Source organism: Fundulus heteroclitus, chromosome 1 (genome assembly GCF_011125445.2).
Source record: "Fundulus heteroclitus isolate FHET01 chromosome 1, MU-UCD_Fhet_4.1, whole genome shotgun sequence".
Classification (NCBI taxonomy): Eukaryota; Metazoa; Chordata; class Actinopteri; order Cyprinodontiformes; family Fundulidae; genus Fundulus; species Fundulus heteroclitus.
The window spans coordinates 35,340,676-35,365,697 of record NC_046361.1 but is presented as its reverse complement, the minus strand read 5'-3'; the positions used below and the strand labels follow the sequence as shown (position 1 = coordinate 35,365,697).

Genomic DNA, 25,022 nt, shown 5'->3' with positions numbered 1-25,022 from the left:
TTAGTTCAAGTATTCCTGGGTCAAAAAATGTGGCACTAATTCTCTCATAACATGGGCAATGTTTCCTACTGAATGAATGCACTTCTGGCTCCAGCTTACTCTGCATACCCAGAACCAGAACCAGACATGGAGAGGCAGCATTTAGTTCCTATGCTCCACTTATCTGGATCAAACTTCCAAAAAACTGTAAAAGTGCTGAAAGCCTGAGTTCTTTTAAATCAAGATTTAAAACACATTTGTTTAGGATTGCCTTCGACTGTTCCAACTGTTTTCAATATTTGCTTTTAATTTCTATTTCTCCATGTTTTATTTTGTTTCTACATTTTATTCCAACTATGTTTTAATCATGTTAAGCACTTTTCCTTGTCTTTGTACTGAAATGTGCTACACAAATAAATTTGCCTTGCCTTGCCTTGCACTCAAATTTAAGTTTGTTTTTGTTTTAAATACAAAAAAGTCAATGAGAATGTTTGCTACTGCAATAAAAAAAGAATTATACATCTTTACCAGCTGCCAGCAAGTAGGAGGGTTCTGGACATAGCTAAAGTATCTGTTTGTTGCCACAGCTTTATAAATCCCATGAAGAGAAACTGTGGAGGTCAAGACCATATCTGAAACACCAAGGAACTTTAAAAACTGTCTGTCTGGAAAGAACAAATGGAAACAAAGGAGCTGCAGGACAGTCAGCAGGAGTAACGGAGCGTTGTTTCACTATATGCAGCTCTGACGAACAAAGAGTCTCTGTGTGGGAGAACCATCAGAAGGACACCTTACCTGCAACCTCATCACAGAGTCTGCGTCTGAAGTGAATGAAGACATAATTGAGTTCTTTGGGTACAATCACTGACAGTATGTTTAAAGAAAAAAAAGCAAAGAGCTTTGTGATGACTAGAGGAGCTTGTGAGCTGTTAAATATGAGGTATGCAAAAGACTAAATTCCACAAAATAACAGCAAATCCCTGACTATCCTAATTTATTATGCATTCATTAGGACAACATGTTTCTTAATGTGACATACTTTTGCCATAAGCCTGTTAAAACAACTCATTAAACTCTGTGAACAATGAACAAGGAGCTGTCAAATATCACAATGCAAGCGAACCAGGACGCCTGAAAAGGGAATTTCTGAAAACTGCACATCTCAAAAAAAAAAAAAGAAAAAAGAAAACTGGACTCTGATTATTCAAGGGGAAACGTTCTCTAGCTTTATGAAACAAAGACAATGTGTAAGATGTTTCATTTTAAATAAGATTTAGAGGAAAAGGTCAACCTTTATAGTTATACCCAGTTACAAATGTCCATTGATGGCATTTCATCTTAAAGCTGGCTTTAGCTTTGTGCACCACACATGTGTGGTGTTGATTATTTAGTGCAATTACCAACCAGAAGCCTTATTTAAAATATACTTTTATGAAGGGTTATAAGACCTAAGTTATATAACCAAGCAGTCAGGTTTTAGTTTATTGTGCGTCAGTCCATAATTAGATCAGTCTAACTGCATTGGATCATTGGCTTTGGAGCAATCCATCCTCCTGATCCAGCAACAGCGGGCAGTTTACTAAGTTAAATCTTTCATACTGAACATGTATGTGGCAACAGTGGGGACAAAAGACTCCCTTTTAACAAGAAGGGTCCCTCAGCCGAACCTAGCTCAGCGCTTTCGGACTTCTGGTGCGGCGGACAGGGCACGCATACAATAATCTAAAGAATCTGGTCCAGGAGGACTTTCCGTGTAAAAGAAAATGTTGACAGAGTCAATGTGAGCAGTTGCCTTTTATCGATCTGGGAAAAATGAATCCAAGTACACAATGATGCCACCAACATGTGTCATTGTGTCCATCCAAGCATCAGCATAAACTGAACTAAATTTAATTTTAACTTAATTTAATGTATTTAACTACAGGTATGAACTAAAGATTGTTTGTCTCATCAGCCTAATTTTTAGATCGATTTTCCTTTTTAATTCCTGCAAAAGTATTTTGTAAAATTTGGAACAGGGGTGTAGATTTTAAGAAAATTTAAGATATATATTATGAATACATGTACATACATAGAGAACCTGAAATCTAGCTCCAATCAACAAGCAAAGGGGTATGTCTCCATAAAGATTGTAACCCTGACTTCTGCATTTGACAGCCCTTATGTCAGGTGTTGGACATTTCTCGCCGTCTTTATCTGGCTGTTCATCTGTTATTTCACCTCCAATTTTCGCGTGAATGCCAGATGATCATCTGGTTTCCAGGAAGGTGATTACCAAATGGAGCTTGTCATAACACCCACTGTGTGTGAACGAGGAGGCAGGAGAACGAAGATTCAAAGAGCTTTCCCACCGAAAATGCTTCATCCGCAGGAGCAGCACGAGAAGCGGCTCCTGCAGATGAAAGGTACTTGCTGCTTTAATTACAGTAATCATAACTCTAATTAAGCAGAAAGGTGGTGTCCTGATTAGCTCAACTGTGTTGAAACAAGAAGGTTCTGGCCTTAAAAATTGTTTCTTTGTAGAGTTTGCTGGGGGTTATGTGGTGGACAAAAACACGAGCAATATTAGTTGAAAACAATTATTGAGTGCATTCATATTTTTTTTCCAATATGTGAATTTGGCATAATGGGGCAGAAAGCCACAAGAGATGTATGTAAGACCCAAAATAAAAAAGAAACTAAAACAAATTAGTCCATGAATTAATTTATGCTTAATAAAGTAGGTTGTCACAGAGAATAAGTACTAAATAGGTTTACTGAAATTTATTTACTACTTCGAAAAAAAAGATTTTGGTAATCACAACTTCAAGATATCTATTGTTTGGAGATACAAGCTGCACACATTACTAAAGTGTCATTTTTGGCTAATTCTTGAAACGTTTGCTCGTATTCAGAAGGTCTTGCAATCATGAGGGTTGGTGCCTCTCTTTTGGACCCTGATCTTCAACTGTTGTCATAGATGTACAATTAAATTAATCAAAGTCAAGTAATAAACGTCTCCTTGGCTGTCAGTGGAATTCCTTCACTAAACACGGTATGTTCAAAGTTTAATTTTGGGGCCCTTCTGACCAGACTATATGCTCACTGTATTTCATTGACTTGTCCAAATGTTCCAAAGCAAACTTTAAAAAAAGCTTCAACAATGTGGTATGGGACATGCACGGCACAGGAGAGGAAGGACTTAACACAGATGATGAGATCAGAACAGGAGATTGTGTGATGCTGCATGAGTTTAGAAAGTGGCCAGCAGTATTGCCACAGATCCACCCACCTGATCAATGCACAGTTTGACCTACTAACATCAGGTAAATGATTCAGTAACGTTAAATAAAAAACTAATAGACTTAAAAACAGCTTCTATTGCCCCATGCTGAAAATCAATTAACCACCAGCCCAGTTTGTAGTACGTAACACGTTTACAAGCACTAATGCCTATTTGCACATTCCAGTTTATCAGTGAATGTTGGGTGGGATTACTATGGAGTCAGAAAGGGGTCAAAATGATTGTATATTTGAAAAAAACTAGTTGAAACTGAAAAAATTAAAAGTTGAAACTGAATATCAGCTGTTTACCTTATGATCTGAAAAACTAAAAACATATGTAAAATAAGAATCAGCTTGAAAAAAACTCATAATTCAATTTAATTACAGCTTTTTTTTCCCCTTTTCTTTATTGTAGTTTCAGATTTTACATTGTCAAATTCAAATCCATTTTTGTCAAGTTCTAATCATTTTTCTGACCCATTTCTGACTCCATAATATCCGAGCAGATTGAAGAATTCTGTTCTCGAAGGTTTAAAATTATTGCACAGTATTTACTGTGAGCATGAGTGTATCAACATGGAACATTCGGGTGATTCAGGTGATCTAAGCTGTCTCATCAAAAATGTCATTATGGTAGCACATGAAAATAGACATTCATGATTTTTGACATGCTTTTTTTTCAGCAGTAGAGTCTTCCGCAGTGAGTATGAATGGAAGCCATGAGTGGAAAACATGATTGGAAGTAATTGTTTTTTGATAATTTCAGGTCTCTCTGAGTGAGTGGTCCATGGCTCTTCTGTTTATTGTTTGATTCTTGTTAGTAATGTTGTGATGGGCACTTGGCTATGGCCTTGTTTATGATGAAATTATGTTCTTTTCACTTTCACATTATGGTCAAACAAGAGTTACAGTAACATTTAGAAGTTTTGAAACATGTCCATGACCAATGGTAGTGTATTTTATAACAATAAAATCGTGAAGGTCTTAGGAGAGCTTCACCCTTCTACCCAGCTGGAGTTGATCCTTTTGTGATTCGTTTCCTTTCAATTCAATTCAATTCAATTCAATTCAATTCAATTCAATTCAATTCAATTCCTTGCTGATGAGAAATCTTGTTATAGACCATCAATTAGAACCAAACCAGCTGATGAATTCATTTACATTAAAATGGCTTTCCAAATACCAACATACTTTAGTGATTTTTTATTTCATTTTTTCTAGTCCTCCTTTGGTTCATGCGTTTAATATTTCTTCAATTTGCCGTTCCATGTTGTTACACAATTTTGTGGCCATTTTATATTGATTAATTTCTGCATGTGCATTACCTGGGTAGTTACCGGTATCTGGCATGAGTTTCAAGTCAGTATAAAACATAAAGATAATTACTGAGAAATACATGACTCAATACACGTGTCCCACTTCTTTTTCCCCCCACCGTGACTTTGTAAAACAACAAACTGTACCTCCATCATGTACTGGTCCACAATATGCAGCTCTGAAACTGGTCCCTTGTGAGATTTGTACATTTCCACGTCATCCACAGTGGGAACATACCTAAAAATCACAAACAAGCAATGTTAGTTCTCATTATGGATGCAATTAGAATACATCTGTTTAACAACACATTTTTCACCAAATCCACATCAAACTTTAAGGGGTTTGATCCAGCAAGAACACAGTTTTAAGAGTTAATATATATATATATATATATATATATATATATATATATATATATATATATATATATATATATATTTATTTATTTATTTATTTATTTATTTATTTATTTATTTATATATATATATATATATATATATATATATATATATATATATATATATATATATATATAAGACACTATATAAGACACTCCTATATGTCCCTTTTTGTTGTACAAAGTTGTACAAGGAGAGTGGGCCATACTCCGTCAATCAATACATTGTTGGACTGTCTGAACACTGTCACACATATTTGCTTTGAAAACCACACATTCACAATAAAATAAATTTACACAAACGATAACATTTGTAACCAAGAAAATTCAAATTCTTTAAAGCGTATTTTCTGTCTGTGCTAATTTAAGATATAAATGGAGCCTTTAACAATTAGGATGTCAGTAAGTTGAAGGGATGAGTAAAGACTTTGTGGCAAAAAAAGCGCTTATTAAAAAGGAGATATCACAAATGGAAATTTCAGATATTCTCGATTGAGTTTTGTTCCTCTGTGCAGTTACATGACCCCCTTTTTTTGCCCTTTGAATGCAAGCTATTGGATTGTTTTACAATGGCCTGGAGGAATTATTTAGAGCCAAGTTGGGTTGATGGTTCTTGTCAGCTTCTATAAAGCAGCGCGAGGCTGATGGGAGCCGCCGTCTACTTGCTGGCACTGAATCTGAACTCTTTCATTTGGGGTTCCTTCTCTTGTCATTTGTGAACGTTCTGACCCCCAAACCAAAGGGATTCTCTGCACGACGAGAAGAGTCCTCCGCTGTGCCACTGGAAGCACAGCAGCAGCCATTAATATTGCAGCACCTGTTGGGAGTGGTTCTTTCCCCGGGCCAATGCCAGAGCGCATTAAAATATATATTACGTTTTCATAGAATAAATAACATTCTCCACAGCAGAGTACCTTAGATCACTTCTGCCTTCAAGGAGGAAAACGTCCCAAGCTACCGAGTAAACTGCAGGTAAGAGCCAGGAAGCCTTCTACCTCCTTTCAGTGCCTAATTCCTGGGGGCATGTCAATAGTTTCCATCTCCGCAAATAACCAGAAATAAAACTTTTATTAGTACGCCATTCTGATAAAAGGTTTTTTTTAGCGTTAGAAGATTGCGAAGGCTGCAGTGTAAACCATGTGTCCTGTTCACCATCTAGCTGTGGTTCTCCTTTTTACACAGCACCCTTTACTGCACAACTCCATACCTTCTTGTTTGTGTTAAGCTGCAATTTTTGTTATTGTTTGTTTCTTTTGGGGTTTTTTTGGGGGGTGTGGGGTATCAACCACTTAAGCCCTCAACTGTGGTTGTTATGCAACAACCTAGGGACTGAATACAAATGAGCATGTTTTAGGCACAAAGTCATACCTTCGTAGAGAGGTGATGTGCTCATCAGACAGGCCTCCATCTTCCTCATTAATAATAAACAGTTTGTCCTTCAGCTCCCCCGGTCGCACAGGAAAACTTTTGAGGAAAATGTCTGGAGGAACAATAGATTAGAAGAAGTCAGCACACTCAATGGTACATGAAAGTGTTGCTCTTGACACGTAGTCCTCTTATCCAGCAACAACATGACTAAAAGAAGCATTCTGTAGACAGAGGAACCCTTGCTTAATTACTTTCTCCCCAATGCCTTGAGCAAATGTACAAATTTGCATTCTATCAAGTCAAAGCGTACAGCTTCCTTTTTATTTTGTTATGTGTAAAATGTCTGCATAATAAAGGATTCAATGCAAGAGTAATATTTGTACCCTTAGCACCTAAGACATTCATGTGCATTAAGCTGTATTACTATAAAGAGCTTCTCAAGCCAGTAGGACTCAAAATAATTTGGTGAAAATCAGCTTTTTGCAGTCAAGAATCACAAATGAAGAATTTCTTTGGCTGAAACATGGGTCAGGGGTCAGAGGTTAATAATTGAGTGGCTCTTATTTTGGATGTTCTACTTTTGAATGAAGTAGTGCATAAATCCAATGCAGCATGAAGGCCTTACAAAAAACACACAGTCTGCTTTAAAATTTGACCTTTAGCCCATCTGCATTGTTGGGATTAGTGTCTTATCTTCCTCTTGGCCCCCTTAGTTTTGATTTTGGGGTCAGATCAGAACAATTAGCTGACCAATCAAGCGCAGTGACGCCATGGTGATTGGGCCGGGTGCAGGTACTCTTGAGAGAGTGGGCAGCTGCTGAATCCTCCTGTTTCAGGAGTAGCTTAACACAGTGAATATGACAGAGCCAGCCTACGGCCTGGATATGCTTGTTGTGGTTGTTGAAGCTCTGACTCCAACCACAGTCCATTAATGCAAAACGCCCTAAAATCATTCAGTGGATTCTGCTTCACAATCCTCTCAGACTGCATTGGTCCCGTTGCTTGGGCACCAATGTTTAACCCCACGTTTTCCTTCCACTTAACTTTCAGTTAATCTGCTTAGACACTGTAATCAATCAGCTTCATTAGCAGTGGGCTTTCGTGGCATACCCTCCATGTGAAAAGCTGCTCCCATTGTTGTTCAATTTAATTCAATTTTATTTATATTGCGTCATGATACATGTCATCTCAAGGCTCTTTCCAAAGTCAAATTCAATCAGATTATACAGACTGGTCAAAAGGTTCTTATCTAAGGGAACCCAGCAGATTGCATCAAGTCTTGACAAGCAGCATTCACTCCTCCTGAAAGAGCGACAGTGGACAGTCGATGGCTTTGCAGCAATCCCTCATACTGAGCATGCACAAGGCGACAGTGGAGAGGAAAACTCCCCTTTAACAGGGAGGAGAAAACTCCAGCAGAACCAGGTTCAGTGTGGACGCTCATCTGCCTCGACCCACTGGGTGTTAGAGAAGACAGAGCAGAGACACAGAAAGCACAGAAACACACATTGATCCAGGAATACTTTCTATGTTATATGGTAATAGCGGATGAACTGTCTTCCCTGGATGATGTCACAGCTAACAGAACGTCGTTGTATACATATTGCTAACATTTTAGATTGTCAGGGTTGAATTTGGACCAGATCATATATGCTGACAACATCTGATTTCCTGAAAACTGACCCATTTTTTTTTTGTTTTGTTTATCAGCTGTGCCCTCCATACCCTTCCCTTGGGTTTTACACCACACTCTCCTAACATGAACTCCTCTGAAAAGTTCATTTCAAGCTATTCCAGTCCAAACGACTAATCAAATTGAATCAACTCATCAACAGCATAGAAAACACTCTCATGTCTGATTGATAAAATGGTTCTCTGTTTCGCGGGGTTCTAATCACCATTTCTCTGAATCCTTGACATTGAGTGCAATTCCCCCGCCTGGGCCAATAGAATCTTTCATGTCCCATTTTCAAATGAAGAATCCTGACATCAAACTCCTGAACCATTGTGTGCACTACTCATAGTCCCGTGTGTCCCATCCACATCGCCCAGCCAACATCTGAACTCGCACATTCAAACGTATGAGTGCAAATTAAGCCCTTTGTGGAATGGAGCTCAGACAAACTGGCCATTGTCCTGCTGAATGGGAGCACGGAGACAGAGAGGGTCTCCCACTGGGGGCAGGAAGCCACAGGTGGACTTTTAATTAGGGCTGCGACATTTCCAGCCATTAAAAAGGCTGCATGCAGAGGGACTCGCAAGGTAAATATTCATATGAGTCGAACAGACATTCTAAACAGAAATGCACTTTCATTATACAGATCTACATTGAATCTAATTATTAAGACTGGGAATATTCAATCTTTTTTTTTTCTCCATCGCAATTTGGAGAAATAAAACCGGATTTTCTTACAGCTATTTTCTGCAATGTGCACTTTTGTTAATCAAAGAAGGATTTCAACTTAAATTAATATGTGGCTCTTTAATGACATCAATCAGTTTTAGGTCACTTGTCACATCAGTTATAAAGGGCCAATTTCTTTCCGAACTTCAATGATAGCTTCATTTCAGTTATTCTTCTTAATAGCCCAGGAGGTAATTGTCAATTATAACTGCTAAAGTACAAATTTGGTTCAAATGCAAAAAAGAAAAATCAAGTGGAAGAGTATTTTTTTCTGAAAAGATAAGAAGTCATGTCCTTTTACCTTTTACCTTTAAACCCCATCATCATGCATCAAGTCAAAAGCAACGAGGGGCTGATGCAGATCCAAATGCTTTCCACTCCTTTGACTTGCATCGAAATGATTTAAACATTAAACAGGATGAAAGCTGCAGGCACAGCCTTTAGAAGAGCTGGAATGTACAGCAAACCCTCTCACGAATTCACACAAAAACCTTCCACGCCTTCCTGTCATCTGCTCTGTAGGTGTCTTTGGCTGGCCTGTGTGGCGGTGCAGCCCTCCTAACACGGGTTTTATTGGCATAGGGATGAAATGACATTACTAACAAGCCAATCAAATATAGGCAGTCCTGATTTTACACAGCATTTAAAGGGGGTGGTAATGAGCAGAAGCCTCTCAACATTTAGAACGATATGCCTTGCTATATTTTCTCTACGTTTTTCTCCCACCATTTGCAGGAAACTTTTACCGTTGTTTATATTGTTAATCAGTGTAACTTAAGTGAATATAAAAACTGCTATGACTACTTATTAGGATGCCAGGTTTGTTGTGACGTAATCACAGATTTTGATCTTTCACAATCAAAATATTAGTTAGTAGGTACCTTTTATTAATCAAACTGTTGTAATAACCTGGTTGCATACATATCCACACACTGTTGAAGTACGTTTTGCATTAATGTCAGAATTCATTAATTGATGGTAGGCATCTGCCAGCATCCCACATCATCTCCTACCAAATTCTCTATCGTACTTTTCAAACATTCCTCCAATTCGTCAGATTGTGAAGACATATTTTTGTCCAAAGCACTCTTTAGGTGACTCGACAGATTGGTTGTCTAAGACTTTAATTTTCTCCTGGTGAAGACATCGTTATATTGTTTTGGATGGATCCCTGACACGCTGGGATGTCGTAGTTCCCTCAGAAGCAAAGTTAACCCCGAGCATGATGCCGCCACCACCATGTTTCATTATGCGTGTGCTGCTGATCTGGGGCTCTGAGTTGTTGTTTTTCTATCAAACACACGGTTCCAGATATATGGAACACAACCAGTACTTGGCAAAAAGTGATATTTTGTGGTTTTAATGTGATAAAAATAAAGGAGAAGATTTAAATAAAAACTATTACAAGCTTATTTCTGGTCTATTTTAGGTTACTGCATGGTTCTGACACATAAAGACTGCTCTTAAAATGGACACCCATCTATGAATATGCTTCTTCAGGACACAAGTTGCATTAAGAAGTTTGAATTTCATCACTAAACTGCACCCGGTAGCTATATTTAATCATATTTTTAACCTTATTGTTATTTATTGATGCGCTTGTGGAGAAAATTTATAGGGAAAATAACTATTCCAACCATGCAGTCAGTTTGTTTTTGTTTTTTTAAACATCATGAATTGGAATTTATCTTTGTCACACTAAATTGAAATTCTTATCGGGAACAGAGGTTTTCCATGACAACCACAAACAAAATGATAAATGCACACCAGTAATTTTAATCCCATGGTTTTTCATGTAATTTTTCCTGACTGATACTTTTAAACCATTAGATCCTTTTGATCTTTGCTAGTATCTGAATCATGCGGCTTTGGCTAAAGAATACGATTGAGAAATGCCAGGGGGGAAAAAAAGGACAGCTAGGAATTTGTTTGAGGTTAATCAGATTCCCTAAAATTGAGGTATGGTCTGAACTCAAGAAGCGTGAACAGAGAAAGCAAAAAAGGGCTTTCACAATTTATAAAACAAAAATTAAAAATTATTCCATTAGGCAGTTGCAGCTTTTTTTATTATTTATAGACACGACCAATCAACAGTCTGGTGACACCTTTGTCAATCAAGGGTTTTTCCTTTAGTTATTACTTTCTACATTGTGAAAATGTAACAAATATGAAAAACTAAAGGAAATATGCAGCAAACTAAAAATTGAGAAATAAATCAAAACATCTTTTGTATTTTAGATTCTTCAAATAACCTCAATTTATTTTGATTACCCGTATTGCACACTCTTGGCATTTTCTCAGTGGGCTTCATGAGGTGATCACCAGGAGTTCCCAGAGGTAATAATAAAAAATACAAACCATTTGACTGGTAGTGTACATCCAGTCATGTTCAATAAATGAAAAGGACAACTTTAATACCTGCCTAAAACACTTTTTATTTATCCCATATTTCTGTATTAGTTTTTTTATTGGTCTGATATAATATTCCAATCTTTAATGTTGCATTTTAATTAGCTGTAAGTGGGAAACCATCATTAACAGAAATAAAAGCTTGAAAACTTCTGTTTGTGTGTAATCAGTCTACAGAATGTGTTTAAGTTAGTAATAGAGTAACTGAAAATGAACTTTTCAATGATAATCTGGTTTGTTAAACTGGTCTGTATATTTTTGCTTTACCTCAAACTGATGCTCTTTCAGTTAAATTTTACAGGATAGACAGTATGTCACATTAGAAGTGGAAAATGTTTTTATACGGTTTATTGTATTTCATATAAAAAAAAAACTGAGAATTTTACCCGGGCTGTGGCCGCGGTTATATATCTTGTTCATAGATGCAAGAGCAAGTTCTCTCAGTTTCAGGGTTTGTCTGAAGTGACAAGTCTGAATATAACACACAAAAACCCCAAACTTTTAGCTACTTGTTTCTAGAACTGAGTAAGCTTCAGTTTTTTTGTTTCTTTTTAAGAATCTATCCATTACAGTATTGTTAATACAGCTTTTTTGTCATGAACTGGCACATCTGGACAAAAGAAAATCTGAACAAAGCTATTTCTATTTTTTTCTCTCTCTTTCGCTCTGAATCACCTATGAACATTCTTAGTATATTTAAAAACACAAACCTTGAAGAAAAAGATTTCAGTTTTGGATTTAAACATCACCTTCACACCGAAATCTACCTGAATCCTTCCCTTCCCAGACTTCAACTTCTAGTGCAGTAAATTACTTTAGGAAAAGTTTATTTTTGTGGCCAATAACTTTCTGATAAACAACTTTGAAAGGTGGCACAATTTCACAAGCTATTACATTTCTGTCAAGGGAAACCAAGTGTTCATTTGTTCAATATAATTATTACTAGAAACAAAAAATGCTTCAGTTCGCTTTCTGCGTATTTTTACAGATGTGATCATTAATTCCATTTGAAAAGGAAGATCACAAGAGTTGTGATGATGGAGAACATCAACACCGCAGTGACTGGGGAATTCCAAACACAAGTTGTTTTGAGTTAATTATGATCTTTTCTACCTGAATATTGACATTGGCAGGGGTAGAAAAGGAGCTCGGAACGTTTCCCCCCATGTAAAGTTACTAAGATCGATAAAATCAAAATCAAAAAAGAAAGACCTGTGCAAATATTCTACTTTGAGGTGTAATAATCATCTTGCCTCCAAACCCAATTAAAAGCGATTAGAAACAAGAGCGGTATAAGCCCCCATCATGACTTGAAGTAGAATTTTGGAAATGCAATCGTTGTGTTGTTAGATGAGCTGTTAAGGTAGTTAACTTAGAAAGGAGATCAATAAAAAGTAATATTTAAAGGCCATGCAAAAGAAAACAAGCTGAAGTTTTTATGTATTTTAATTTAGGTTAAATGTTGATCATTTGTCTTGCAATCAACCAGCCGTCCTGAGCCTTTTTTTTTTTCCTTTTTTTTTTTTTTTTTTTTGCTGAATTTAAATAAAGAAAAATCAATTTGCATAAACATTGTGTTGCGCTGTGATTGTAGCCACAGCTGACTGACAGAAGCGAGGCTGCCACACATCGGCGCCGTCGGACCCTCTCACCACCGCCAGCAGGTAATGCGGGTGAAATTTCTTGCCCAAGGACACAACGACTGAGACGGTCGGAGCAGGAGATCAAACCAGCAACCCGCTAGTTACAGGACAAACTCCCCAACTCTAGCGCCACAAACACCCCTAATAAAATGTGTTGTTAAACATGGCAGTTTACCCGACACCTGGACACTGAGTCTTAACACATAACTAGACCTACAATGGAGCGGTTTTAGATCAAAATATATCCATTAGTTAAAATGGCCTAGTTAAAGAGCACACCTACAATTAAACTGACAGATGTTCTCAGTCCAATTTTGTAAGGAAGAATGGTTAAAAAATAGCATCCCCCTGATGTTCAAAGCTGGTCGAACGTCACCGAAAAGCCTTGCAGCTGTAAACACGGTGGAAGCTGAGGTTCAGGGGCAGAATGCTTGTGCACGATGTGTTTTTCAGATGTTGATTGGTAAGAAATAACAAAGATCTCTTTTTGCTTTTGTTATGGCTCACTTTGTGTTGATCTCTTGCATAAAATAACAAAAAGAATGCAATTAAGTGCAGAATCCAAAACCTGAAAACATGAGGAACAAGTTCAAGAGATGGGAATAGTTTGGTCCACAGTAAGACTACCGCCGCCTGATCCTCACACTCTGGTGAGAGTTAACATCAGTGATTGCAGCAGGGGTGAGATGCTACATACGTGTACTAATTATCACCTCTGTGTTTTTTCCTTAATTATTAATTGTATACTTGTAATATTGTCTAATCAAGATGGAGTCACACTGTTAGCCGTGGTGTAAAAAAAAAAAAAGCAGGTGAGCTGGCTGGCATTCAGGGCTCCCGGTGTGATGGGATCAGCTGGATAAACAGTGTGTGAGAGAATGATACCTGAGCTGCATGAAAAGCTCAGATTTAGCCAGTTTTCTGGGTGATAAAGATGCAAGAAGAAGCAGGGAAGTGTGTGTGTTAGAGAATCTGTGAGGATATGCAGAGAGAAGCAGAAGATTAGGTCCTATCAGCAGTCGTATTCTGCGGTGGTTCGCCAGTTGTTCTTATCTCACTAGAACCTTTTCACATTTTACCATGACGCAAGCACAAAGAAATAGGATCATCATTATTATCTCCCAATCCAAACATGAAAAGTGTGTTGTCCATTTGTGTTCAGTCACTCCGAGTCAAGACTTTGTATCTGCAAAAATGTTGCCAGTTCTTCTTCACAGAAGAGCTCCAGTTGTGTCCGACTGAACGCAGAGCTTCTGCCATCTTACCAGCCTCCCTGTTTCTGCTTAAGAAAATCTTCCTCACAGCATGTTGCTGCCACAGCCATCGATCACGGTGGCATCTATGTGCCCAGGTTGATCTGCGGTGTACATTGTTCTCCGCTCACAGCATTTTACAAAATGCTATAAGGTTCAGTTTTGCTTTCAACTGACCAGAGTGGTTCTGGATAAACTTTAAGCATGGCTTCTCATAGCTTTCTTTCAACCGTAGCTTTCTAATTGTCACACCATGAAGGTCAGATTAGTGTAGGACAACCCAGATAGCGTTCATATCAATAGATTCTCCCTCCTGAGCTGTGATTATCTACAGATCCTCCAGAGTCGCCATTGGCCGCTTCTCTGATTATTGTTCTCAGTTAAGGGGGATAACCGTAATTGGTAGCATACGCTTTCCATTTTTCAGCTGCACTACAAAAACAGAACTAAAAACAAGTAATTTTTTCTCGAAATTGGTGCATTTGTCCTTGATTTGAGCAGGTAAATAAGATTATCTGCCAATGGGATGAGTATTTTGACCCCTAAAATCAGATAATTAGACATAATGCACTTGAAATAAGGTGATGGAGATAAGTTTTTCCTATTTTAAGTGCAAAAATCTTATTCCATTGGCAGATTATTTTATTTACCTGCTCAAATAAAGTATAAATACACTCATTTCAAGAAAAATGTACTTATTTTTAGTTCAGTTTTTGCAGTGTGAACAATACTCTGTGAGATGCTCAAGACTTTCGATATGGTTTTATATCCCAACCCAGCTTTAAACGTCTCTGCAGCCTTCGCTTTGTTCTGTTTGGTTTGGTTTCTGGTTTTCATAAAGCTGTTTGTTCACTAAAGCTACTATCAAACTGTTTTTTTTTTCCATTGCCATCAGGGAAAGAAATGTCATTGCTCCATGAGTGTCCTAAATCGGTCAGCTAATTATGAGCCAATGTAATCAGACATCAAATAATGACTCAAGTTACACTTTCAGTTTGAACCACATCTAAGGTAAGGGGGGGGAAAAGTAAGTGTAGCGGGATGTGAGAGATTAGGTGACGTTACTGGATCTGTGATCGGTAGAAACGTGGGGGTTTGTATGAGGTGTGAGAGCTGCTGTACTGATATGGCAGAAAACTCTGACAGTCAACGGTTGTTCTAATTATGACGACCTAAAGATGGCGGTGCCGAACTCCATTACTTTTATTCAGTAATGAATAAAAGTAAATAAAAGTCTAGTAAACGTCTGGGAAATTACATGACATGGAGGTCGTTAGCGTGAGAGAATGAGATGCAAAAGAGGGTTAGATGGAGACAAACGACTCGTCGTGGCGACCCCTGCAAAGGAAAGGCTGAAAGGAGAAGAAGAAGAAGGAAACCTTTGTGGATTTCTAAGATTGAGTTACTCACAACTTCTGAAGGCAGTTGTTGGATTGGACTTTGTTTAGGAGCATCAGAATGAAAGGAGCTGAATACAAATTAATGGCACACTTTTCAGATCTTTATTTTTAAATAATGTTGGAAATCGTGTTTCCTTTTCTTACCACTTCTCAATTATGCACTGCTTTTTAAATCCCAATAAAATGAACTTTGAGAGTAGGGCTGGACGATATAGAGAAAAAGAATATTGATAAAATAAAAATCATATTGTATCCATATCGATAATTATCAACAAATTGAAAACATATTTTAAGTGCAGCCCTGGCCATTTTATGCTGTTGCTTAACGACTTATTTTTAGGTACAGAACACAAACACTGAATTCAAACTCAACCCTTTATTCACGACGACGGAGCGTTCCTGTGTCTGTGTTTGTGATTGGTTGGGAGGACGTAGCAACTGTAATATTAATCTACATGGTTAGAACACATAAGGAAAAAACACTGTTATTCTATTGAACTTTTTATTGACCCTTTTTTTTCTATCAATCGGTATATAATGTTATATTGAATTATCGTCCAACCCTATTTGAGAGTATAATATAAAAAAAGTATGCTACTTTTATGCTACTTTAAAGTTTCCAGTTTGGAGGTACAGGATACTTTGGCATACATAAATATATTGTAGTATGGATTAATGTGCACTTTAAAAATTACTGCAAAACGCTTTTTTAAATATTAATATCGCATTTGAGCGACTGACATTGTGTGGTATACTCCGGTGTTGGTTTTCCTGAACATATGACTCAGAAACTATTCTCACACAAGAAGTTTACTGGCATTTTCAGTACAGTAAACTAACTTTTGGCGAGGCTTCATTATACTTCAAAGCGACGGTGTGACTTTCTGTGTTGATGGAACGAGGAACAAAGGAAGGAGAAACATCAAGCCCGGCTCACTCCCTTGTTTATCAAATGTCACCATTTTTTCAGAAAGCCGGGAGCAGAAGGATGCATGGCCCCGGGTTGCCTGCAGGCTGTCTTCACTCAGATCCTGACACAACCCAAAGTTAACAAGTCGAGGAGCGCCATCAGCAAACGACAGTGTGTTCTGCACAAGGGCCGCAAATCTCTGCCGCTGTCTCTTCGATGCCCCCCTATTTATTTTTTATGAACACGTGAACTCGAATTATGCTGCCGGTCTGCGCGTTCACTCTGATCCCACTTAGCAGCCGGCCACTGCCACATCTGTACGTCTCCACAACTGGGACACAGCTACAAGGAGGGGCTCTGAGGAGAAGCTCTGGAAATGCTCTCCCTCAGGTGAGGGCTTGACACATACAAGCCTCAGGTAATCAAAAGTGAAAAGCCATTAGATGAGAGATAGAATATCTTACAATCCACTGTGGCTATTCCTCGGGGGCAGAGATGGCCTTAAAGGTTGGTTCAACACTGCCCCCTGCTGGCAGTCGTACAGAACAATCACATATTTGCTTTACAGCCAAAGTGGCCCAGTTTAAATTGAGGAAACCTGTTTTTGTCTCACTTTTGTCCTCATTGGACACTGAAAGTTTATGATTCATTTGTTGCCCTCCTGCAGGGATCTTTGCTACCGTTTGTGTGGTGCTACCCTCTAATGGGTGGGGAAAGGTAGCTCATTCTTTTACAAACGGAAATTAGATTCTTCATTTGACTTAATCCGGACAAATTGGTTTTCCAGCAACAAGGAAATGACACTTGAGGAATTCCAGCCGTCCCCCCCTAACGTCTCAATAATCCCCATGCAGCTGCAAATCATATTCCTAATAAACTCAGGCATGCAGTCAAAGTGGAGCTACTCACTGAAGTTGTGTGCAATCTTCTGGTTGAGCATTATGTGCTGGGAGCCACTCGAGTCCGTTGTGGCAAACGTTCCCAGGTCTTTGACAGCGAACTGATGCCATAACCGCGATGTGTCGATTTCAGGCCCTCTGCTCTTTTCCTGGACCCAAAATGTTTTTGCAATCTGTTGAAATAAAATAAAAATATCCTCATTAGACAAAGACGTGCATGCATCTATTGCCGCCCCTGGCAAACATGCATGAATAGAGCACCATGAAAAGGATTATTTCATTGCAAAAGCATAAACTCACACTGAACGTCGCACCCAGCTATCTGCTGGGTTTCCTTGGATAGAGAAGCGGTTTAACCAATTTGAATAATAAACTGAACCTGATGTGGATCAAGTTGGGCTGCTTATATTGACTGGAATCTGTATGGTTGAATTGAATTGACTTTTTCATTTTCTTTGACCAATATCTTTTGTCTTCATAGTAGGTACACCTGGTCTGACGTTCTGTTAGCTGTGACATCATCCAGGGAAGACAGATCACCCCCTATTACCATCTAATGTAGAACAGATTACTGGATCAATGTGTGCTTCTGTGCTTTTTTGTCTCTCTTGTTGTGTCTCTGCTCTGTCTTCTGTAACCCCAGTCGGTCGAGGCAGATGACCGTTCATACTGAGCCCGGTTCTGCTGGAAGTTTTTCCTTCTCGCTTATGGGGAGTTTTTCTTTCCACTGTCGCTTCATGCTTGCTCAGTATCAGGGATTGCAGCAAAGCCATGGACAATGCAGACGACTCTCCCTGTAGCTCTACGCTTCTTCAGGAGTAAATGCTGCTTGTCAGGACTTTGATGCAATCAACTGGGTTCTCTTATATAGGAAATTTTTGACCAATCTGTATAATATGATTGATTCTGACTTTGTAAAGAGCCTCGAGATGACATGTTTCATGAATTGGCGCTATATAAATAAAATTGAATTGAATTGAATTGAATTGAATATCAGACAATATTCCTTTGACCAATTATCTACAATAAATGTTTTTATTATAGGGGGAGGCTTCCTCATCTTGTGGCGAAAGAAGGTAAAGTAATAAATGATGGTTAGTTACCTTCTCAGAGCCAATGAGGTCCCAGTGGAACGCCTTTGTTCGTTTTTTCTTCAACGTGCTCGTTATTTTGACAGGCAGAGGTGGTGGAGCCGGGATGGGCGGGGGTGGAGGCTCTTTCACTAATGGGGAGAGCGGTTTTTGAGACTCCGGGCCTGAGGAAAAGGACGTTACGCCGGCGTGGGGCGAGGGTGGAGGGGAGAAGGGGAATTTTGGGACAGAAGCAAAGGGAGAGGTTGGAGACAGGATGGAACTGGAAGGATCTGATCCAGCGGTAATTTGACCGGCAGCCTTGCTGATGCGAGGTTTGGGGACAGGCTTTGTATCAGCATCCACTGGAGGAGAACTCTGACCTGCCTCGCCTCCCAATGGGCTGTCCACGCCTCTGGATGTGGGATCTGCACTTTTATTGTCAGCTGGAGCATCGTTCCCAGCAGCAAATCCACCACCTGGCTCAAGATCTGCGTCGCTGTCGTCCGCGTCTTCCGGTATGCTGATTTCTTGCAAGGTCTTGGATTCTGCAAACATGTATTCAGACCTGGACAGCCTCTTCCAGTGTGAACACAGTTTGCCGATGGCTTTGACCCAGGCATCGCGTTCCTTCTGCACAGCGCCAGGAGAGGCCGCTTCCTCTGGTGCGGGGACTTTAAACCTGCAACGTTTCAATAAAACTTTACCCGACTTCCCTGTTAGAGCTGAAACTCTAATAAGTAACTAAAGGCTTCGTGTTTATTACACCACAAATCAAACAGAGCAGGACAATAACTGTGAAAACCAAAAAAATTGTATGTTTGTATGAAATGTCAGGGTAAAATTAACAGCATGCACGTTCTTACTCACTGGTACTCATTTCTGTGTGTGATCAGAACAAAGGTGTCGAAACCATACGGTTTCTGTACACTGGTGTCACCGTCTGATAAATGAATTACAGTGGAAAGAGGAACCGAGGATGTCACGTCACCGTCCATGTTGCTGCGATGCTTGAATGGGACCAGCGTTATCTCCCCTGGGTGGAGCTGAGCTTTGTATCTGAAACAACATAAGGGGAAATATGCGGTGCAAGGCGACACAACGATCTTAACTGTAGACTTAACAGTTTTATTACCTTCCTGCTGTGTGCTGCTTGGGCAGATAACCAACGATAAAATCCGCTGCATTGTTTTATGCTATAGATGTGAGGTTTGATTCATATTATGTTTTATGTTTTGCTTGTCTGTTTCCTAAAAGGGAAACATACCGCATTATGCGATACGTCCCAAGCTGATTTATTGCTTTATTCTGAATCTTTAACCTTACTTTTTTTTTTTTTTTTTGGTTCTTTTTTGGTTCTTTTTATCATTGCATAACTTTGGGGTTTTTTTCCAGGTTGTGTATTTGAGGGTTTATTTCTTTTTTTTTTCCAAGACAAGAATAGCCCATTTAAACAATGTAGAGTCATCTATGCCCTTCGTGGCATTTTCTGTGCAGTTTCTCCTTCAAAAAAAAATATTTTTTTTCTAATTTTATATTTTTTGTTCCCTAGTTTTGAAATCCCTTTTTAAGGGATTTTTTTTTGTTTGTTTTGTTATTTTGTACTCTACAAGGTGAAAAACATTACGTTCTGAAAATCTAACTACTTAATGGGGAAAGTCCACTTGCTTTTTGTTTTATTTGTTTGTTTGCAGGGTTTTTCCCCACAACACAAATAAAAAGAAAGAAACTGACTTTGACAGCAAAATCTGACAAAGGGTTAAAATTTCAGATTTTTTTTTCTTCTATTTTTACAGGGTGCTTGAGTGTTGATGGGAGTTTGCCCAACTGGTCCACCTGTGCTGTGTGGATCTGGAGAAGGCATTCGACCGTGTCCCCAGTGGTGCCCAGCGGAGAGCACTCCAGGAGTCTGGGGGCCGTTACTAAGGGCCATCCGGTCTTTGTACAGGCAGAGCAGGAATCTGGTCCACATGGCTGGCATTAAGTCAGACCTGTTCTTTGTGCATGTTGGACTCCAGCAGGGCTGCCTTCTGTCACCGGTCCTGTTCATAACGTTCATGGACATGATTTCTAGGCGCCGCCCAGGGCTGGAGGGGGTCTGTTTTGGGGACCAGCGGATTTTATCTCTGCTTTTTGAAGACAACTAGGTCCTGCTTGCCGCCTCACTCTGTGGTGAGAAAAAAATAATCACTGTGCATGAATCTTGCACACATCAGATACGTATGTGGTGGTGAAGAGATGCATTCAAAAAGTTGCAGGATGGCAGCTATCGAGGACTGGAGTTCGGCACCGCCATCTTTAGGCCGTCATAATTAGAACAACCGTCGACTGTCGGGCTGCTAACATCTTGTGTTTCCCAACAATTAACACTATTTTCTCAACCAGGCTGCCACAAACAATTTTCACTGCTATCAAGTGAAGTGTTAAGTAAATGTCGGGAAAATGTAACACGATAGTAAATTATGCCTTTCACGTTGTTTAGCAAAAATACTGCTGTTTCTACAGGGGATGGTTAAAATAGCCCCAATTATGTAATAGATGGCAAATTCTAGTCTTGGTAGCATTTTAGAAAACATCCCAATGTTTCTGAAAATGGAATTAGTAGACTAGAAGATCAAGAATTCTTTAAAACTTTTCATGTCAAACCTGATCAGCTTAGTATGAAGTGCAAAAGTTAGCATGGCTCTGTACAAAGTGAAATTAATCTGTTACCTAGAGTCCTTTTACACTGTTGTCACATTTTTCACAGGGAAAAGAACCAAGAAGAAAAACAGGTAAGATCCTGTTACAGTAACTATTCTCAAAAAGATGGTAAACATTCCTCACAAGTTCAGGAAGTTGACATCAGGTGGCTGCTTACACCTAATCTGTGGCAGCTAAAGAGTATATAGTCCAGATTTCTCCGATTTCTTGGACCATAAATAGATTTCAGTAAAATTGTCTTATAGTTTGTTCTTTACTTAGTAAAGCTGAAATAAGAAAGATTCATTCGTACTTCACCCATTTGAACGACGCCAGTCCTCCTCTGTGCAGTAACAGTGCACCTTCTTTAAGGCTCTGCGATGCTTGGGACTCCTGTTGCGATTCTGAATTCTCACCTTCAGAACCGCTGTATATGTTCCCATGAATAATCTGATTCACAAGCTGCATCATCTGCACGACAAGAGCGACACGGTAAGCATGGACACACTGATTTGTTCGCCTTAAAAGTTTCTGATTAAGCCACAGCTCTACCTTATGTTTGTCTTCCAGTGATGTAGCTTCCAATTCATAGTCGTGGTGTCCTTTAAAAGAAATGGAGAACCTAGAGCCAACTCCATCATCACAACTCTTCACAATGGAGAAGGGCAGCTGGCGGTTGACGATGCCTTTCTCTATGCTGCACAACATCTTGGTCTTAAAATCGATCTAGACGCACACAAGGTTGGAAATTAGTGGCCAAGGGACAAAATCTGTACAAACAAACTGTACATACATGGTTTTCATAAACGGTAAGAATCAGTCAAAGGACAAATTGACAATGTTACTGGCAAATAATTTGGCACCGCACAAATTTATCTATCTATCTATCTATCTATCTATCTATCTATCTATCTATCTATCTATCTATCTATCTATCTACTTACCTACCAACCTATAGATAGATAGATAGATAGATAGATAGATAGATAGATAGATAGATAGATAGATAGATAGATAGATAGATAGATAGATAGATAGATAGATAGATAGATAGATAGATAGATAGATAGATAGATAGATAGATAGATAGATAGATATGTTGTCTTGCCCTTGAACATTTTCACATTTTGCTCAATTGATGCCACAAATATTGTTGTTCAGATTTTTTATAATTAATTTTTTTTTTGCCTTCATGCAAAATGTTTAGTGGGAAGGTAATCCTGAACAAGCCCAGCATGAAACATTGTTATGGCAGCATAATGCTGTGGAGATGCTTTTCTTCACCAGGGACAGGGGAGTTTTTCAGAGTTGATGGGAAGACGGAAGAGGGACGGAGCTACAGAGAGCTTTACCAGACAGAAACTGGACTGAAAAAGACTTGAGACGAGAGCAGAGGTTCCTTTTTCAGCAGAGCAACAACCAAAAACATTAAGCCAGAGCTACAACAGAATGGTTAAGATTAAAGCACATTAATGAGTCACAATGACCCAGTCAAAGTCCAAACTTAAATCCCCTCTCCATCCATACTGGACGAGCTATTTTGCATGGAAGAATGGCCAAAGGCTTTATTATACTGATATGAAATGCTGGAAGAGGAAAAATATCCCCAAAAGGCTTGTAGTTCTAATTATAGCAACGAAAGATTCAACAGTGTACTAAAGTTAGGGGACTGAAAGAAATTCACATTGCACTATTTTGACTTTTATTTGTAAAACCTTTTTGTAGAACCATGTCGTTTGTTTTCTACATGGCAGTTGTGCGCTTTATTGTGTCGGCCTTTTTAATATCCAAATATTATACATATCAGTTTATGGTTGTGAAATGACAAAGTGTGAAGATGTTCAAGAAGAAAGACTACTTTTGCTTTAGCTTGAACTTGCAAACCACCTGTGGCCCTACGGGTCGTTATAGGCCCTGCTGCCTTTCAGAGAGTGGAAGAGCAGCTTTTTAAACTCACCTGCAGAACCCGCTTCTGCCACCTGTAGCGGCCGTGCTTATGAACACTGAAGTTGTATTGCTCTGTTGTATTTTTCTCAGGCTGTTCCTGTAAAAGCAATCGGAAAACAAAGATGGAGTCACTATAAACGCTATAGCCTTCCAAGCACAGTGCGTTTCCATAGTAGAATATTCATTGTTTCCTGCTACAGCCTTGCACAAAGAATACACGTGACATTTCCCAGTACTGATGTGAAACCACGTCGCCGCAGGAAAGGGATCAGAAAAAGACCTGGTTTTCAAACCGATCCAGCAGGCTGAGCAGCATACTGACAAAGACGATGTGAAAAAAACATGAGTAGCAAAAGCTTGGAATTAACAGAAACAAGTTTTCTTCTACTGGCACTTTGTAACTAAGACATTCAGAAAGTAACCCGTGATGCCCTTGTGGCTGAGATAACTGTAGCCAGTACCATGTCTGCATGTAAAAATACATAAATCTGAAGCATTTACCCGAAAAAACTAATGAAGTTAAGAGTAAAGCTACAATAACTGGTATTTTTGGCATTGTAGATACAACTAAGGCAAACGTAAACCGGGTACGTGTTTCAATGTTGTAAACATTGTAATAGCTGCTTTTTATGGACATATCTAACAGCAACAGAGCATTAAATTATTTTTAAAAAATGCTTCTAATATTCAGTCTCATTTTCGCCCTTTGTTTGTTCTCAAACACCTCCGTCTGATATTCTGACAGTCCGCATGAAAAACTGCAGTGACGGTATACTGAGCCCTAATCTGAAAGACTATGTTAATTCTTCAAGGTGGGATGAAAACCGTCCAATCCGCTCAAGAACAGTAACAAAGATCCATGAAATTCATGTTATTGCACCATAGTCACCGGCTTTCTGCTCGTGATTAGGTTGGATACCCACATGGAGAAGCTGCTCGCTTTCCTTCCTTGCCTGGTCCAGAGCATCGTCGATGGATATCTCTCCATTTTTAACCCTGTTCATGATGCTAAGCTGCAGCTCGTTGCTCAGCTGAAACAAACACATGGAGAGATTAAACGTTTGATTAAAAATACATGGTATGGATATGTGAGCAAAGATTTGTGCCTATTATTGTGTTTTCCAGGTTGTTTGGTGACCTTTATCACTTTCCTTCTGACATTCAACAAAAGGTTGCAAGCAAAGTTCAGACAGGATAATATTAACTCGCGCTTGTTATCTTTTTAGTTTTATGACCGAGAACATGTTTGAGTCAAATCATTATGGCGCAACATCAATGAGAAGATACAAGAGCACATGGTATACCAGGAACCTTCCTGAGAAATCTCATTCTTTGACACAGTTTCTGGGAAAATAAACTGTCCCACTGTGGGAAAGTACAAATCTTAGGGAAGTCAGCTTGAATTGAGGAAGTACGAAACGCTTGAAAGAGCTCCATAAACTCGACCACATTTCTCTGTGCTGATGTGACGTGTATGAAAGCGAGAGGGCTGCCTTGTGCACAGCTAAAGTCAAACTGTGGTAAAATATATCAGCAGAAAGAGCAGACAGAAGATGTCCTGTTGTCATCAACATGGTAAATGGTTTGGTAGTTACAGTAAGTGAAGCTTGCATTATTTCAGCCTGTTGCTGTGAACTGCTGAGGCTCACCTGGGGCAGGTCCCCGATGGGTCTGTCCGGTTTGGACACATGGTCTTTCTTCTTTGTTCCTAAACCAGGCATCGCAAGCAAATGTCCATGCAAGAGGTCACAGTTGTTCTTTCCTTCGCTGGCTTTGTTTTGATTGTCATGCAGTAACTTAATCAGAGATCTGCCTCACTTAGCAGAACAGAGGAGAAATGCACTGATTTGTTGTACTCTTCTTAATACCGCCCTCTTTCAGCTCAGGTTACAGGTCGTTTTTTTTTTTTTTTCTTCTCTGCCTGTTCAGCCACACCTACAGAGCAGAGATTTCTGCGCAGAGCTGCAAAGATGTCAGCCAACATGTCTTTACTTGCATGACAATGTCTTTATTTTCTGTGTTTTGGCATTTTTTTAATACAAAGTCAGGAATCTGGATAATACTTGAGCATTACATTAAT

The 25,022-nt window shown here is 39.0% G+C and overlaps 1 protein-coding gene across 1 annotated transcript in view; it reads right to left on the bottom strand.

Annotated features, from left to right (window-relative positions):
• Positions 1–24,803, bottom strand: part of LOC105926833 (formin-like protein 13) — a 66,096-nt gene extending 41,293 nt beyond the window's left edge. Inside the window, exons 1-10 of the mRNA XM_036141782.1 lie at positions 24,592–24,803; positions 23,866–23,973; positions 22,953–23,039; positions 21,548–21,721; positions 21,309–21,466; positions 19,184–19,372; positions 18,347–18,995; positions 17,254–17,416; positions 6,326–6,437; positions 4,707–4,797 (exon numbers count right to left, since the gene is read on the bottom strand). Of these exons, the coding sequence (XP_035997675.1) occupies positions 4,707–4,797; positions 6,326–6,437; positions 17,254–17,416; positions 18,347–18,995; positions 19,184–19,372; positions 21,309–21,466; positions 21,548–21,721; positions 22,953–23,039; positions 23,866–23,973; positions 24,592–24,663 (1,803 nt within the window). The 5' untranslated portion in view covers positions 24,664–24,803. The remainder of the gene's footprint in view (positions 1–4,706; positions 4,798–6,325; positions 6,438–17,253; positions 17,417–18,346; positions 18,996–19,183; positions 19,373–21,308; positions 21,467–21,547; positions 21,722–22,952; positions 23,040–23,865; positions 23,974–24,591) is intronic.
• Between the last annotated feature and the right edge of the window lie 219 nt (positions 24,804–25,022).